Below are 16224 nucleotides of genomic sequence, written 5' to 3'. Positions count from 1 at the left end.
AGGTACGCCGCTGGATCATTTGTGTTGATGTGCTTGGCCAACTTGACGGCCAGCTGCCGACAATGGAAACTACTCTCAATGAAATCTGCAAGCATTTTCTGCCCATCAGTGCATTGCCAGTCGAAGATGCAAGCGTCGCAGTGGCACTCGTACGAGTTAATCTCGTTCACCCTCTGACGGTAAGAGAGCGAGAAGAACCTGAAACAGTGTTTTCCTGAATAAATAAAAGTAATAAATGAGATTGTGCTTTTTTTAGGTTACATGGTGTAAAGCATCGGAAGTGCAAAAAGTGCACTGCATTGATAGGTAAAAAAAAATTGTGTGGATGCACTGACCTAAAGTCAAAGTCGCCCTGAAGGAAAATCTCCTCCCCACTTCTGATGAGTCTGGACACCTTCAGCACCATTGTCTTTCCGTGAAAAGACTGGAGTGTGTTTGGATCACAAGAGTAGTTGAACTTCGCGGCCGTGGCAAAAAAGCCCCAGGCATGTTGATTGTGGTCAAGGCAGTCGTAGTGGTCACCATTCTGAGAAAGGACAAACTCGAGGATGCAGAATTTGTACCTCTCGAGAATGGAAGAGATCTCTGTGAGGAATGTGGCCAGTCTTTTGGTCTCTTTAGAACTGAGCTTGAAGCTGGCCACAACTTGGTCCACAACAAATGACTCATCAAAGTCCTTGACACGTCTATACCCAATTTTGACCTTCTTCACAGCAAAGATTTTCTTGATGCTTTCAGAGGCAGTTTCCAAAACTTGGTGCTTGTCGTCGTCAGACAATGCGGTGATGCAGTTCTGCAAACCCAGGAAGGAGATGACCTTGAAGAGGTGGTCGACGGCGATGAGCACCGAGGTCTTGATTTGCTTCTTCTACTTCCTCAAAATCCCATCGATGGCAGATTGTTTTACTCCGCACTCGACTCTGTGGTGCTTTTGCAGAGCTTCAGCCCTGCACATCTTGGAGCAATAGAGAGACTGTGGGAATAAAATTACAACATTAAGGATTGTTTTTTAAACTTAAATGCAGAACAGTTACCCACGAACATGACGGGCAGGGTGTGAGGTTGAGACAAAATTTGAAGCACTCGTGGCAGTACGTCCAATATTTCTCTTCACTGTCGTAGTAGTCAAAGGTTAATCCGTACATCATCGGGTTTTCAACCAGAATCACATCGCCTGAAATAAATCTTGAGTTAAAAAGAATTTAAAAATCAGGAATCTCTCCTCACCGATGGACAAATCTCTTTCTGCGACGTAAACATGGCCCAAGGTGGGATTTGGTCTCTTCCTCACACCAGCGGACAATGCTGGATTCTCCTGTTGAGCCCCGTAGCTCAGCTCAGGTGGATTCAGGTACTGCACCCTGATCCGCGGGACTTTCGGCACATGAACTTCTTTAAATTGCCTGTTCGCGTCCTCAGCGACCTTTTCCCTCTTGTCCAGAGGCAGGTTGAATTCTTGGAGAACCTTTTGAAATCGAAATCATCTCCTCTTTAAATAAAAATATTTGAGGTTTTAAAAATTTGATTGAACGAATAAATTTATGTGAAAAGAGAGTGCAGACCATTTTTTCTAATTTTATTCACATTTTCGTTTAATAAATTTAAATGAGTTTTCATGTCATCATTGACTGTGAAATAAACCTTTTGCTTTTGCAGTTTCACAATAATTCACCGATTTTTGCTTAAATTTTTTTCATCGCACCTTTTGAAAGCTCTTCTGTGCCTTGTCGGCGTCGCCCAGGGCCTTGTGGCAGACGGCCGACCTCAGGTGCAGCTTGTGGGCGAGATCGTCAGGGTAGCCGCACCTGAAGGCGGCCTCCACGTCCTTGAGGCACTCTTCGTAGAGGCCGAGGGCCAGGAGGACGGCGCTGCGATTGGCCAAGGCCAGACCTCGAGGCCTGCTGTCCGCCGCCGCCACGGACGCGCTCTTGGTGTAAAGGGCGATGGCCCTGACGTAGTCGCCCTGTCTGAAGAACTCGTTGCCGTTCGTCCTCAGCACGTCCGGCTCCATACGTTCCAGTACTTGTGGATCACTTTATATTTCGCCGGCTTCAGCATGACGAACAAGAGATGCTTTTGGCGCAAATTCAAACTAATTGATTTGGAACCAAACTGAAATTAAAGGAAAACACCGACCATGAATTAAAGGCCGATTATTTATGTTGTTTTAACAAAAAAAAAAATAAAATAAAGACAATGAAAAGATGCGTGAGGTAGAAAAACCAGCATCCACAGACGACTCAAAAAAGGGCGACGGACGCCGACGACGTATGATCTCTGTCGTTCGGTTGACTCTGAAATGTAACTCGTGCGACTCAGATTACGTGTGAAATGCAAGTTTGTTAAGTTTCGGTTGTTTTTTTAAGGTAAACCAGCTCCATGCAGATACCGAAAGGTGTAAAATTAATGCCAAAAATGCCGATTTCTTCTCCTCCCCAAGTTGATGTAAACAAAAACTCTTGAAAAGAAAGCGCATGCGCTTTATAGTATCAACTAGAAATTCAAAAGTTTTCAAGTTTTTGCCGCGAATGATGCATGCAAGAGAATAATTTTCCAGATGTCCCAGTCATTAAAATATAAATGAGGGGCTCAAAGCTCAAACGAGACGAGCATCACATATAGTTTCTGCATAATCAACAAGTGAAAATCAGATTTCACTTCAACATTATAAGATAATTAAAATTTAATTTTTTTTAATCTCATTTTTACAACTAATACCATCACTTATTGTAAACAAAACAAACAAGTTCCTTATGTACAACAATTATGATTCATTAATAGAAGTAACATCACATGCTTCAATTAGGTTTACAATCAAATTAAAAGATAATTATTCCGCAGGGCTAGACATGAGTTTGGGCTTCAAAATGAAAAGTACGGTGACAGACTAATGTTTCCAACATTTTTGGCAAAGGCTTTCAGGCCAAAGGCATTGAACTTTTCCTTTCCGTCGTCTCCAGAAATGTTAAGCGTAATGTTGTTTAGATTTGGCGCAAGTGCGAGGAGAGATTTGAAATCATTTGCAAAGCTGCGCACTTACAATAAATTGCTAACAAGTTTTGATACACCGAAGCTGCAAATCCTCGTTTTTTTCATTAATTATTTTAAGTAAATCTGGCTTTAGTATAACTTGCAAATCAACTGAGAAAAATGAATGGGAAAAAACAATAAAATAACTATTATATTCTGCAATGATCTGCAAACTCTGTTTTTGATTCATTCGTTGAAGATTATATCACCTAGAGGCTTCAGAAGTGGCTTTTCATTAATATAAAGAGAAACAGTAGAAACCGAATTGATTCCAGATCATTATCACCAATAGTTTGCATTAAAATATTGACATGCTTGCAATTACTTTCAAGGAAGCATTTACAATTATTTGCTATATTTCAGCTGAAATAGTAATGAAATGATTGAAGCTCGATTATTGGTACCTTAATATCAATCCTATAGCTAGGTCTGATTATAAAGTTGTGAAATAATAATATCCTTGCACACTTGACATTTGTTTACATTTATTTTTCTTTAGGCTCTTTCTAAGTTTCTTACCTCAAACTAAAGTTAAGAAAAATTCACAAATCGGCTTCGCTGTTGCAGTTATATGATTATAATTCTGATAAATTATTCATGCAGCAATCTGTAATACATAATTTTGGCAAAAATGTTATTTTGTTATTGGATGAAATTTTTTTATCAAAGAGGACTTCCATTAATTCTCTAATTTACAAGAAAAACCAGGAAGTATAAAATGGTATGCGCTCTTGGTAAAAACCCATGCATTGAAACAACCTTGTTGGCTCGCGGTGTTCCCGCGCATTTTTTGTACGAATATGGTGGAACGAACAGAGGAAGGACAGTAGCTGTGGATCGGGCTCCCATAAAAAGCATTCTAAGCCAAAACACAAATTTCACTGTAGGGAAAATTTTGCATTTATATATAGTTTCATCGTAAAATTTTTATGATCGTTAAGTTTTTAGTTGAAAAGCAAAATTTTCTATCATAAATTTGGCAAAAATAAATTTTCAAACAAAGTTAGGCACATGATAAAGCTAAGCATCACAACTAAAATGACACTCTACAGTTTGGTGCATTTCTCTACAACAAATGTTCACATTTCGCAGTACCCAGATAAATTTGATGCATTTAATTTAATTTTAGATTAGTTAATTTTCCAAAATACTATTTTAAATTTACAACTGAGTTGTACTGGGCACGAGAAAGTTTCAATTTTCAAAACAGCTTGGAAACCAAATTAGATTTTTTCTCGATTCAATGAGTGTTAATTTTTTTAACTAACAAGCTGGTCTTTCAATCATTAGCGGCCAACCAACGCAGCTCCATGGTCCATATCTTGTATTGTCTGTGTGGAAAATGTTGAGTGATTCTGGAATAGAGACGTAATGGCGTGTCTCGTCGTCTTGCTGACCAGCAGCTCTTTCGCCGAACACAAACTTCTTGGAGCGTGATTGCAGGTACAAAAAGATGTACATGGCGGCTTGGCCGTACAATTGATCATCTCTCCGGTGATGACGTTCGGAGTACTCATTCGTGATGCTGACGCAAACTCTGAAAATTTCGTCAGACTCGAAGTTTCTCCGATAAGCTCCGTCGACTGACTCAATGTGTTTGGACAACTTGAGGGCCAGCAGCATGCAGTTGAGGTCATTGTGCACAAAGTCTGCACCCATTTTCTGATCATCAGATCGAGGCCAGTCAAAGATGCACGCGTCGCACTGGCACTCATACGAGTTGAACTTGTTCACCATCTGACGGTCAGCGAGCGGAAAGAACCTACGAAACGATTCCGAAGTTAAGAAAACTCATTAAACCGTCAAAAGCATTACCATGTCAATTTAATCACCTTATTTATAATGAGACTCATCTCCAATTCATTCTTTAAAATTTAAGTTCCGGGGCAGCTATATCCAAATTATTTTCAAATCATTCAATTTGTGTCTGATATATTGAAATAATAAAAAATGAAAACAATCCTGGACCATTTTTTTGACAACGTTTCCAATAATAAAATGTCTCAGGAAAGTTTAAAGCTCACTTTGAAGCACTTTGAAGAAAAAATGGAGAACAATAATTTGAAATTTTTGGCATATAATTCCTTGGCACAATTTAGGAAGTTAGTGGATTTCTAAGAAAAGCAAACTTATCACAACCTCAGAAGTTATTACCTCTCTATGTATGTCCTATAAACATTTTATCAAGGTTGTTTTAATCTTTTAAACAAAGAGATGCATTTAGTTCAAGAAGAGTCATGTTTTTTTAACGAGTTCTAAAATTTTAGGGATTTATTTTCACAAACTTTGGATTTAGGGTCAATTTAGTTGGAGCAACTCTTGAGATACATAAAAAAGGGCAAAAACTGCACTAAGGGGCCCAAGTTGACATGGTTATTAAGCTATTTTTAATCGTTTGCGTCAACTTGTGAGCATATTTTACCTGTAGTCTAAGTCAGCCTGAAGGAAAATCTCCTCGCCACATCTGATAGGTCTGAGCAACTTTAGGACCATTGTCTTTCCGTGGAAACACTGGATCGTGTTTGGATCACAACAGTAGTTGAACTTGGTGGCTGTGGCGAAAAAGCCCCAGGCGTGTTGATTGTGGTCAAGGCAGTCATAGTGGTCGCCATTCTGAGAAATGACACACTCGAGGATGCAGAATTTGTACCTCTCGAGAATGGAAGAGATCTCTGTGAGGAAGGTGGCCAGTCTTTTGGTCTCTTTAGGACTGAGCTTGAAGCTGGCCACAACTTGGTCCACAACAAATGACTCATCAAAGTCCTTGACACGTCTATACCCAATTTTGACCTTCTTCACAGCAAAGATTTTCTTGATGCTTTCAGAGGCAGTTTCCAAAACTTGGTGCTTGTCGTCGTCAGACAATGCGGTGATGCAGTTCTGCAAACCCAGGAAGGAGATGACCTTGAAGAGGTGGTCGACGGCGATGAGCACCGAGGTCTTGATTTGCTTCTTCTGCTTCCTCAAAATCCCATCGATGGCAGATTGTTTTACTCCGCACTCGACTCTGTGGTGCTTTTGCAGAGCTTCAGCCCTGCACATCTTGGAGCAATAGAGAGACTGTGGGAATAAAATTACAACATTAAGGATTGTTTTTTAAACTTAAATGCAGAACAGTTACCCACGAACATGACGGGCAGGGTGTGAGGTTGAGACAAAATTTGAAGCACTCGTGGCAGTACGTCCAATATTTCTCTTCACTGTCGTAGTAGTCAAAGGTTAATCCGTACATCATCGGGTTTTCAACCAGAATCACATCGCCTGAAATAAATCTTGAGTTAAAAAGAATTTAAAAATCAGGAATCTCTCCTCACCGATGGACAAATCTCTTTCTGCGACGTAAACATGGCCCAAGGTGGGATTTGGTCTCTTCCTCACACCAGCGGACAATGCTGGATTCTCCTGTTGAGCCCCGTAGCTCAGCTCAGGTGGATTCAGGTACTGCACCCTGATCCTCGGGACTTTCGGCACATGAACTTCTTTAAATTGCCTGTTCGCGTCCTCAGCGACCTTTTCCCTCTTGTCCAGAGGCAGGTTGATTTCTTGCAACACCTTTAATTCAAATCTCATCTTAGCAAATGGTTTAGAAAATGTAGAATATTTTGGGACAGAATTAATTGTGTTTTTGAATCAAGGATGCAAACTTTTTTATAAATAATATGATCAGTTTTGTATTTAAAGAGAGAAAAAATTGGTTTAAAGGTACAAAAATGCTACTTAGATCGAAACAGAACTCAATTCAGTCTTTTTTTAGGATTTATTTTTTTGTTTTCTATTTCAAAATTTATAAGTAGGATAAATTGACAACAAAAATTTAATAAAAATATTTATAAATTTCGCAATGAATAATTATCATTTAGAAGATTTTTCCATCACCTTTTGAAAGCTCTTTTGAGCCTTGTCGGCGTCGCCCAGGGCCTTGTGGCTGACGGCCGACCTCAGGTGCAGCTTGTGGGCGAGATCGTCAGGGTAGCCGCACCTGAAGGCGGCCTCCACGTCCTTGAGGCACTCTTGGTAGAGGCCGAGGGCCAGGAGGACGGCGCTGCGATTGGCCAAGGCCAGACCTCGAGGCCTGCTGTCCGCGGCCGCCACGGACGCGCTCTTGGTGTAAAGGGCGATGGCCCTGACGTAGTCGCCCTGCCTGAAGAACTCGTTGCCGTTCGTCCTCAGCACGTCCGGCTCCACATTCCAGTACTTGTGGATCACTTTATGTTTCGCCGGCTTCAGGAAGCTTATCATGATTTTTTACGGTTGTGTGAAAGTGGGCGTAACTCTCGATTTACGAATAAATTTTTTTCGATCGCGGAAAAAACTTTTTACGGTCACGGAAAAACATTTTTACGGTCGAGCTAGCTTTTTTTCTGGCCACTAGATGGCGTTGTTCGTTTTACCGGCAGTGAACACACTTTACATGAGGCGAAAAACTTTTTCTCGGTCAGGTTAAAATTTAACATTGATCAAATGGAAGTGATTTTTACGGCTGCTCCTAGCAGCCGAAAATTTTGAACCGTAAAAAAGCTGATCATTGTCAATAGCTTGGATGTTTGAAGTGAGGTTTCTATAATAAATAAACAGATAGATCATTCGTTGTGCTAATATTATGTGAATGATTTACTGTAGGGCAATTTGTGTATCTCCCAATTAATTAAAAATTAAGGGAAAGGTATTTATAGTGCAATTTAATGTGACAAACCATGACCTATGCTCCGAACCAGTCGCAACAATTTCTTTTAATCCGCGGCCGGGCCGATAATTTAAGGAGAATAGCATACGAAATTGATCTAAATTTAATATTCCATCAAATTATTATCAAAGCGATTGGGCAAAATAAAGAAAACTCAATTTTTTACCGTTTTTATTCCACTTCCATGATCAAAACAAACCCACGCCACACACGCCCCCCCAGCGCCACCGTAAAAACTGTTTCACAAGTGAAAAAGATTTACGCGCAAGTGAAAAAGTTTTCCGAACGGAAAATTTTAGCTCCGCCCTCCGAAAATATTTTTCCTGACCGAAAATTTTAACTCCACCCAACGGAAAAAGTTTTTTCGTAACCGAAAATTCTCGCGACCGTAAAAAAATCATGATAAGCTTCCAGCATGAAGAACAAGATGAGATGCTTTTGGCGTAAATTATAACTATACTTGATTGGAACCAATCTGAAATTAGGGGAAATTCATTTATCATGAATAAAAGGCTGATTATTTGTGTTAAATTAAAAAGAAATGAAGAAAATGCACACGAGGGGGACAAGAAAAAACACCAAAATTGACTCGCAATAAAGTTCGACGACGCGCGGTGACCGTACCTATTACCTCTGTTTTGCTGGCTCTGGTCACTGGTGCGACTCAGACATCACGTGTGACCGGCGGGCTATCTAATTTTAGTTGTTTAAATAGGTCAATAAGTACCGGCAGAGACGAAAAAGTGTAAAATTAAGACGCTCGATTACAGATTTCTGAACTGGAGTCGACAATGTCAACAATAACACAATCCTAATGAAGGCGCATGCGCAGAGCAGAAACTCCTTACTTGGAATTCAAAAGTTTTCAAAGTTTTTGCCGCGACAGATGCATGCAATTTATAATAAGAAAAATGTTTGAAAATAAAATTTCATCACAATATCATATTCTTGAATGTAATGAACAAAAACTAAGCCTAAGAGAGGCTGCAAAAATCAGAATTAACTAATTTTTGTACTTTGTAATAATTACTGAAACAAGCTTAATTGTAAAATTAATTTTAGGAATACAAATTAGCTTTAGACACCCGTTGTACACCTAGTTGTGTTCAATAAATACTCTATCTATAAATTTAGCAGTCTTCGTCGCTTTATTCAGAGTACAAGTTTATGAGAACAAAAATGAGTCATTTGTTGAAAAAGTATTAATATACATAATCTTGACATCATTGAAATTTACTTAATTAGCAATTACAAGCAGGAAAGCTAAGAATCATAGGATAAAATTCAATTTATATCATTAAAACTAAAATTATATCCGTATCAATTTTCAGAGCAAACGTGAAACTAAAAACATAATTCAATTTGACAATTTAATTAAAAACATTTAACTTCTACTATGCTATACATCTCATTCCAAATTTTGGAGCGTTAAATTCTAAATTGGCATGGGCCATACACCCTATGTAAAACACCCTAATCTTCACATTTGCACGGATATGGAAAACTTAAATATGGGTGGTCAACTTTTCAAGATCAATTTCATTTAACTTATTCTATGTTGAACTTTATCCAAGTGCGCCAAATATTCATTTTCCTTTTTTTTTTAAAGGAGCACTTTCAATTCCAATCGAAGTTTCTATTTAGCTTCTTTAAAGTCTGAAGATGCTAATTCTGTTAAAATTGGTGAGAGTCTTAAGGTTAAAATGAGTGAGTTTTCCCGCATCAGTTTGATCTGTCCTCCCAGAGTTAATTGCCTTTGTCGCCACCTGCAGAAAAGGATAGGAAAGGGCCGGGGCGTAAGGAACAAATGAATCTTCGGTCGGGCGGTTCTGAGAGCGAAACGACTAAATAAAGCGCTTCAGATTGTTAGACGGGCGAAAAGGGATGCAAGCATTGATGGCCTCTGGGAATCTCTCGTGCCCAGGTAACATTGAGTATTTGAAAATATATGAAATATTTTGTGAATATTTCCAATATATTCCGTATATTTGTATTTGCAGATTTTATTTGCAGAATAATAATGAGTATTAGATTTATAAATATTTGCAAAAAATCTTTCTTGAATAATTGCAGTCAAATATAACATAAATATAAAATTATCGAATGATAAATTTCCATTTAAATGTTTGTGAAATGTTTGGCGAATATTTTGGTAGAAATATAACGGTTTCGCTTCTTGACCGCTGTGGCGCTGCTGGCGCAGTTATCGGCTTTGTTTTTGTTTCAAAGCAATTAGGATTGGGAGTCGCGAATTTTGTATTCCGTCAAATTTAAACACTTTTCAAAGTGAAAATGCAGCTCGACTCCGTCCAAATCCACCTCTACTATGAAATTAAGGTATCAACCGTAGAAATTGACAATTCTTTAGCTTATAATCTGATTTTTAGCTCGATTTATGTATGCAAAAACACGCCAGAGCGGTCTGTGAAATTCGACGTGCAAGAGCAGCAAAAACCGGTCGCCTTTTTCACAAATTAAACGGCCGGCGGCCGCGCGATGCCCAAAGCTGAAGATGGATCAAGTTTGAAATTACCCCGGCCGTTTCCCAGCCTTGCACAATCATCCTTGAAGGAAGAGCCTGGAATTTTGCAAATGTCGGGGTCGGACAACAGGATCCAGAATTTTCCAGGGATCATTGCGAGACTGGAAACAGAGCAGCGCGCCTCTGTTCTGAACTTAATGTGAGTGTTATGCTTTGAATTTCTAAATAACGTAGCTAATTTTTCAAAACTGCTATTTATAATTTGGTTTTCATTTTTGTAGGTGGAATAAGTCATAAAATTAATTAAAAGGCAAAAAATCTATTTTCAAATTTTTTTTACCCTTATGTTTTTTTTTCTTTTTTGCAGTTGTTTTGGACACATCACAAAATGCAATTTGTGGACGTGCCGGAGTGGTGGCTTTTTGGAATCTGGCAGTTACACACAAGAAAACGTCAGACTGTGGTTCGTCTAACAATAAGTAAAAAATATATAAAATGCTAATATTATTATTTTTATTATTAATATTGAACTTGACTAAACCAATTTCTACATTTTGTAACAAATTTCATGGTTATGATACAAAAATACCTTTGATAAATGATAAAATCTGGTACAAACTAAATTTTGAAATCTAAATTTCAAATTGAATTGCGCCTTACTAATATTTGAAAATGAGAAATTTTACTCGAGCAAATCACTGGTCTTTCTCTGCACACAAAGAAAAAAAATGTTATGCAGTGAAAATTTATTTATCATTAAATTTTAAAATTAGTCACTTGTATTTAAAATTCTGTCATTGTACTGTACAGCAATCATAGTTTTTGGGCAAGTTTGTGCCTCGTCCACAAACGGCACAAACTCTTCAAGTTGTTTCATTTAAGCAGCATTTTGTAATTATATGGATTAGTCAAAAGAATAAGTTGAAATTTCAATACACACAAATAGGAAAAGCAGCCAAGCGGACATATTTTGGTTGGTAAAAAATTATTGCATTATTTTTTAGCAATTTTTAGGACATTCTTGTGATTATTTGAAAAAAAAGATGAATCAGCAGTTTTTATTGTGATCCTTTAAATAAAAGGGCCCCTGAAGTCAACCTTTTTATGGTTTTAACCTATTCGATTGAGCAGTCCGAACGAAACATTTGCCTGGGGTGACCGAAAATTTGGAGTTCGTATCGGCTCTATCGGCAATTAAAATAAATGGGCGTCGGACTCTCTCTGCGCTTTTGCCGCATGTTCGCCTGCTAAATTTTGGCCCACAGTCTCGGCAGCCTCGGCAGGCTGAAGCGAGAGAGGAGCCACTATGTGCCAGCGGGCTAATGCGACACGGCGAACCAAATAAATGTGCCCCGCGCGTTTAATATAATAAGATAAGCGGTTTTACCCTTCACCTTGGAGGCACGGCCGTAGTCCCGGGTCCGTTTGGGGTCCTCGGCAGGTCGGCGAAATCCTCTGTCGTCCAAATTCGGCGAGATACGGGCATCCGAGGCACCAAGAGGCTTTGTTATATCGTTGCACATACTCTCCCTCCATCCTGACTGGCAGTGGCTGCTGCTGCTTGATGCTCGAAGACCAGAGCAAAAAGCCCCAGGACGGGGTTGAGAGCCGTGTCGCGAGAGGCAGGCAGAAAAATTAAAATGACATCGCGCGCAGATTAAAAATATTATTATAAATTATAACACGTATAAAATCAACTTCATATTTGCACCATAGGTGATGAAATATGAAATAAGCGTGTTTTATTTTTTATAAATGGTGCAAATATGAAGTTGATTTTATACGTGTTATAATTTATAATAATATTTTTAATCTGCGCGCGATGTCATTTTAATTTTTCTGCCTGCCTCTCGCGACACGGCTCTCAACCCCGTCCTGGCTTTTGCTCTGGTCTTCGAGCATCAAGCAGCAGCAGCCACTGCCAGTCAGGATGGAGGGAGAATATGTGCGACGATATAACTAAGCCTCTTGGTGCCTCGGATGCCCGTATCTCGCCGAATTTGGGCCGACGGAGGATTTCGCCGACCTGCCGAGGACCCCAAACGGACCCGGGACTACGGCCGTGCCTCCAAGGTGAAGGGTAAAACCGCTTATCTTATTATATTAAACGCGCGGGGCACATTTATTTGGTTCGCCGTGTCGCATTAGCCCGCTGGCACATAGTGGCTCCTCTCTCGCTTCAGCCTGCCGAGGCTGCCGAGACTGTGGGCCAAAATTTAGCAGGCCAACATGCGGCAAAAGCGCAGAGATAGTCCAACACCCATTTATTTTAATTACCGATAGAGCCGATACGAACACCAAATTTTCGGTCACCCCAGGCAAACGTGTCGTTCGGACTGCTCAATCGAATGCGTTAAACCCATAAAAAGTAATTTAAATTTACAACTTTGCTTAAGTTTCAAAATAAAATCTCAAAGGATAATATATAATTAATCTAATTTTATACAAAAATTTTTAATTTTTACCTTTTTAATTTTGAAAGTCTTTTGCGATGCATTCGGATTAAATTTTAATCTAAAAACTTAACATTCTGGAAAATGCAATGAGGTATTTTCTTTTTTTGTTTTCTGTTTTATAAACGTCCACGAGAATCGTTGAAGCATTTTTTTTTTTGCTATTTTAGAGTCACTGAAATTTTGTGTTAATTTTTCAATATTTTTTAGCTTGGCCTGACTTATATTTTGTTAGATATTAATTATTTTACTTTTCAAAATGCTTTGTTCTTAACGGCTCCTTCACTACTCGACAAACAAATTGCGCTTGAATCAGTAAAAAAATGTGTAAACCTTGAAGTGACACCCCAATTTTGATTGAACTTTGGTTTGCAACCGACTTCCTTGTGTATAATTCATATTGGTAAAAAAAAAATACTTGAAGGAAGATAATGGCTTGATGTTAAAAATTGTGATTGCGTTTTTTATTTTTGACTTAATTTTCATTTTTAAACCCGTGTAAACTATTGATTGAGACATATTAATTAAAAAAAATATGCATTAAAGTGAGAGTTGTGTAAGGCTTAATTAATTTTAAACTAAAGAAAATAAACAAGTGTGAAAAAATTGTTTCAGAGATTCGTAGGGCTGTGTAAGTTGCATTCTAAGTAAACATTTCCGTCAAACTGATGTGTCTTACTTAATTAATATTAAAATATTATATGTTCTAAATTATTTTTTCTGTGTTTGTTATCTCAATATCATGTATGTATTTGAAATTCTATTTTACATGTAAATTTTCCTTGTATTTTTATGTTTAAAATTTTGTTTTTGTCTGATTTTATAGTAATAAAGTTCCATTTATTGAAGAAAACTGTGTTTTAAATATTCTTCCATGTATATTCTGTAAATATTCACAAATATTCCAGAAATAAAAGAAATATTCACAAATATTTAAAAGTAAATATTGACCTGCGATCTAAAAATCATTTTATGCTTGCCAAATATTCCACAAATATTCCACAAAGATAAATATAATAATATTCAGGAAGATTTAAAAAATGTTACATCCAAATACTTGGGAAATATTTGTAGCCAAATATTTCCAAATATCCAGGAATATTCAGCAAATATTCCACAAATACTCATTGTTTCCTGGGTGGTAGTACTCAAGATGCAAGAGCTTTACGGGGTGACCAAGTCTCCTGATTCATAATGCTTTTTAGGAAAAAACCCTTCCGTGCAGATTAGATTGCCTACCATCAAACAACCATCCGTGCAAGGCTCGGTAAGCTTGTCCAGCGTCGGCTTGGCTTGCAGTTTTCATAAAGACGCAGCAGTCATCTGCAGTCGAGTCCACCTTGTAATGCAGAATGTTAAAGTTCTGCCCACACTTTTCAAAAATGGCATCAACAACTCTTTCAGAAGAAGCAGATCTAGATGTTATAAGAAATATTTTAATATCTTGGTAAACTATGCAATTTCGATTTGAAAAAAAACTCACTTGCGCGGAAAGAACTCGAGTTGAATCTCCAGGTACTGAGCAGGGAACACAGGTAGAGAAGTCAAGAACCCATCGTCAATTTCTACGGCTGGTCTCTGCCAACCTTTGCTCATGTTACCTTTTGACATCTGGGATGCACTTTCAGACTGCATGATGAAAGCAAGTTCTTACATTTGCAAGTGGAAAAATTATAATAATTACGTTTTCTCTTTGTTCTGCCACATCATCTTGAAAATTCTGATAGGTTCTGTTTCCTTGAGGACACCTGGAGTGAATCCATACAAGGCAATCAGTCTCTTCACCACCGATTCTTTTCGTCTCCAGCCTGATGTGTGGGTCGTGCTTCAAAACGCTAGCCAATGCCTCTTCCCAGATGTTTTTCATACCTATATTATAAAGAATTTGTCAACAACCAAGATAAACAAAAATTAAATAACACACATTCGATGTTGTTGGCTCCAAGAAGCTCATCTCTCAGCTGGTCGATGGGAACATCAAAAGGCCCGTTTGCAAGTTCTGTGCTTTTCATGCGATTTCTGATTCTGTTGATCAGCGCCTTTTTCCGAGCCTGATCCTTGAGAGCCCTGTCCACAAAGAATTTGTGCACATGACCCATAATGGCCAACAGCAATGCAAGCGCTGAGAGTTAAAAATATAGTTAATTAAAATTTCTCTTCTTTAATCGAAAACTAACCAGCACACACTGCAATAATGGCAATGGCAATAATGGTGATCATAAACACTGCAATCAACCCTCCAATCTTCATCAGCTCGAAGGAGAACAGGGTTGGAATTCCAGCTTCAGTCATGGTAATGGATTTTGCCTTGATTTTGGTGATGGTGATCTCTATAACTCGCTTGTCACGGCAAGTAATTTGCTTCAAGGCACTGCTGTCAAAAATCATCAAAAATTGAACGAATTTAATAACTTTCCAAGAAAATTCGCGTTCATTCACACCCAGCGATGCTCAAATATTTGAATTATGTACCCTTATCTCTGTCGTTCGGTTCATTCCGGTCACTGGTGCGACCCAGAAGTCACGAATGACCAACGATTAACTGATTTTAGGTTGTTTAATTTGGTCAATTAGCACCAAAAAGTGTGAAATTCCAGTCACAGTCACCCAGTCGACAATCGTCAACTCTCCTGATGGAAATTAAGGCGCATGCGCAGAGCAGAAAATACACCGAATTCAAAATTTTCAAACGTTTGGCGCGAAAGATGCATGCAACAGTAGAACGCTCTATTACGTTCTCTCTTAAAGGTAAGTTTCACGTTTCACAACGAGACAGAAACAACATTGAGATCAATTAAGATGAAGAAAATAATCAAAATAAATTTGAATTCAAAATTTTTTTTCAATAAAAAATGTAAATTTCCATTGAGGAAAAATTGTAATAGGACGAAAAAGACTCGCCTCAAGCATTAATGAATAAACTGTATATATCATAAATATTTTGTATTAAATTGCTTATTATTATTTATTATTATTGTTGTTGTTTATTTTTCCTAATTATTACATCACATTGTTAACATAAAATTGTTGAAAAAACAACTTTTTAAAAATAAAGTTAATTTTTGACACAAAAACCGTAGTTGCTAAAAATTTGATGGTGAGATAATAAAAGGCTTCTTCCGCCAAAATGAGCCTTGGTTGACTTACACATTTACTTTTTATATTTAAAAGCAAAAAAGTCAAGATATACAATTTTCACCCATTTTAATCCGTTCATTTGGGGGCCCATAATATGTCCGAAATAATTGTGTCCGAATCCGGAAAAATAAAGTGTCCGAAAATAATGTGTCCGAAATATTTTTGTCCGAATTTTTTCAAAATTTTCTCCGAAAATACTTCATCCGAATTTTTTTTTCTCCGAAAAATGGTTCATCCGAAATTAAACTGTCCGAAATTGAGTAGTATGGTAATGTATAGTATTCTTATTTATTTATAATTCACAGCCCGTTAAAAATAACGTTTGTCACAGAGTTCCAGATTAAGTCGAGGTTCATGGGTCTCTAGTCCGAGTCAGATTCGTGCTGGTTGTCCTGACGCCGCTTTGGCCTCTGATGTTGGACTGGTTTTTGTTAAAA

The 16224-nt window shown here is 38.1% G+C and overlaps 3 protein-coding genes and 1 long non-coding RNA gene across 12 annotated transcripts; 1 reads left to right on the top strand and 3 right to left on the bottom strand.

Moving 5' to 3' along the window:
• Nucleotides 1-58: 58 nt before the first annotated feature.
• Nucleotides 59-2510, bottom strand: LOC132195661 (SET and MYND domain-containing protein 4-like). 4 transcript variants are annotated; one of them, XM_059617804.1, is made up of 6 exons: nucleotides 2224-2510; nucleotides 1703-2112; nucleotides 1228-1465; nucleotides 1035-1174; nucleotides 336-973; nucleotides 59-198 (listed from the first exon to the last, which is right to left on the bottom strand). In XM_059617804.1, exons 2-5 carry the CDS (start codon nucleotides 2009-2011, stop codon nucleotides 869-871), a joined length of 792 nt encoding a protein of 263 aa, XP_059473787.1. In that variant the 5' UTR covers nucleotides 2012-2112; nucleotides 2224-2510; the 3' UTR covers nucleotides 59-198; nucleotides 336-868. The 4 variants fall into 4 exon arrangements, with proteins under 4 accessions (XP_059473787.1, XP_059473788.1, XP_059473789.1 ...); XM_059617805.1 differs by having other exon boundaries at nucleotides 2238-2510; XM_059617806.1 differs by having other exon boundaries at nucleotides 2325-2510.
• A 985-nt stretch (nucleotides 2511-3495) lies between these two features.
• On the bottom strand, nucleotides 3496-8386 carry LOC132195789 (uncharacterized). The gene is made up of 7 exons (XM_059617998.1): nucleotides 8370-8386; nucleotides 8175-8189; nucleotides 6907-7261; nucleotides 6345-6582; nucleotides 6152-6291; nucleotides 5453-6090; nucleotides 3496-4792 (listed from the first exon to the last, which is right to left on the bottom strand). Exons 1-7 carry the CDS (start codon nucleotides 8384-8386, stop codon nucleotides 4294-4296), a joined length of 1902 nt encoding a protein of 633 aa, XP_059473981.1. The 3' UTR covers nucleotides 3496-4293.
• Nucleotides 8387-9303: 917 nt separating this feature from the next.
• On the bottom strand, nucleotides 9304-15276 carry LOC132195734 (inner nuclear membrane protein Man1-like). Of its 6 annotated transcripts, XM_059617914.1 has the most exons (8): nucleotides 15122-15276; nucleotides 14827-15020; nucleotides 14574-14771; nucleotides 14334-14518; nucleotides 14133-14278; nucleotides 13889-14064; nucleotides 13791-13833; nucleotides 9304-9633 (listed from the first exon to the last, which is right to left on the bottom strand). In XM_059617914.1, the coding sequence occupies exons 2-7, from the start codon at nucleotides 14939-14941 to the stop codon at nucleotides 13814-13816; spliced, it is 840 nt and encodes a 279-aa protein (XP_059473897.1). In that variant the 5' UTR covers nucleotides 14942-15020; nucleotides 15122-15276; the 3' UTR covers nucleotides 9304-9633; nucleotides 13791-13813. The 6 variants fall into 6 exon arrangements, with proteins under 6 accessions (XP_059473897.1, XP_059473898.1, XP_059473896.1 ...); XM_059617915.1 differs by lacking the exon at nucleotides 13791-13833 and having other exon boundaries at nucleotides 9304-9480; XM_059617913.1 differs by lacking the exons at nucleotides 9304-9633; nucleotides 13791-13833 and having other exon boundaries at nucleotides 13840-14064; nucleotides 14827-15023; nucleotides 15091-15276.
• On the top strand, nucleotides 9640-11417 carry LOC132195736 (uncharacterized). Its single transcript, XR_009441683.1, has 3 exons — nucleotides 9640-10051; nucleotides 10102-10395; nucleotides 10564-11417. It is a non-coding gene; the product is annotated as an uncharacterized LOC132195736 (long non-coding RNA).
• Nucleotides 15277-16224: the final 948 nt, after the last annotated feature.

Source organism: Neocloeon triangulifer, unplaced genomic scaffold, assembly GCF_031216515.1.
Source record: "Neocloeon triangulifer isolate White Clay Creek 2 clone unplaced genomic scaffold, ASM3121651v1 ptg000010l, whole genome shotgun sequence".
NCBI lineage: Eukaryota > Metazoa > Arthropoda > Insecta > Ephemeroptera > Baetidae > Neocloeon > Neocloeon triangulifer.
The sequence above is the reverse complement of the archived record's forward strand: the minus strand, read 5'-3'. Positions and strand labels throughout refer to the sequence as shown.

Excerpts from the sequence above, each read along its gene's own strand:
- LOC132195661 (XM_059617804.1), bottom strand. The coding sequence starts at position 2,011 with ATGGAGCCGGACGTGCTGAGGACGAACGGCAACGAGTTCTTCAGACAG. Across the intron at positions 1,466-1,702 it reads CACAGAAGAGCTTTCAAAAG|GTTCTCCAAGAATTCAACCT; the intron begins GTGCGATGAAAA and ends CGATTTCAAAAG. Across the intron at positions 1,175-1,227 it reads AGAAAGAGATTTGTCCATCG|GCGATGTGATTCTGGTTGAA; the intron begins GTGAGGAGAGAT and ends GATTTATTTCAG.
- LOC132195789 (XM_059617998.1), bottom strand. Across the intron at positions 6,583-6,906 it reads CTCAAAAGAGCTTTCAAAAG|GTGTTGCAAGAAATCAACCT; the intron begins GTGATGGAAAAA and ends TTTGAATTAAAG. Across the intron at positions 6,091-6,151 it reads CCTGCCCGTCATGTTCGTGG|TCTCTCTATTGCTCCAAGAT; the intron begins GTAACTGTTCTG and ends TTATTCCCACAG.
- LOC132195734 (XM_059617913.1), bottom strand. The coding sequence starts at position 14,941 with ATGACTGAAGCTGGAATTCCAACCCTGTTCTCCTTCGAGCTGATGAAG. Across the intron at positions 14,279-14,333 it reads TGGCAGAACAAAGAGAAAAC|TCTGAAAGTGCATCCCAGAT; the intron begins GTAATTATTATA and ends TTCATCATGCAG. Across the intron at positions 14,065-14,132 it reads CTCGAGTTCTTTCCGCGCAA|ATCTGCTTCTTCTGAAAGAG; the intron begins GTGAGTTTTTTT and ends TATAACATCTAG.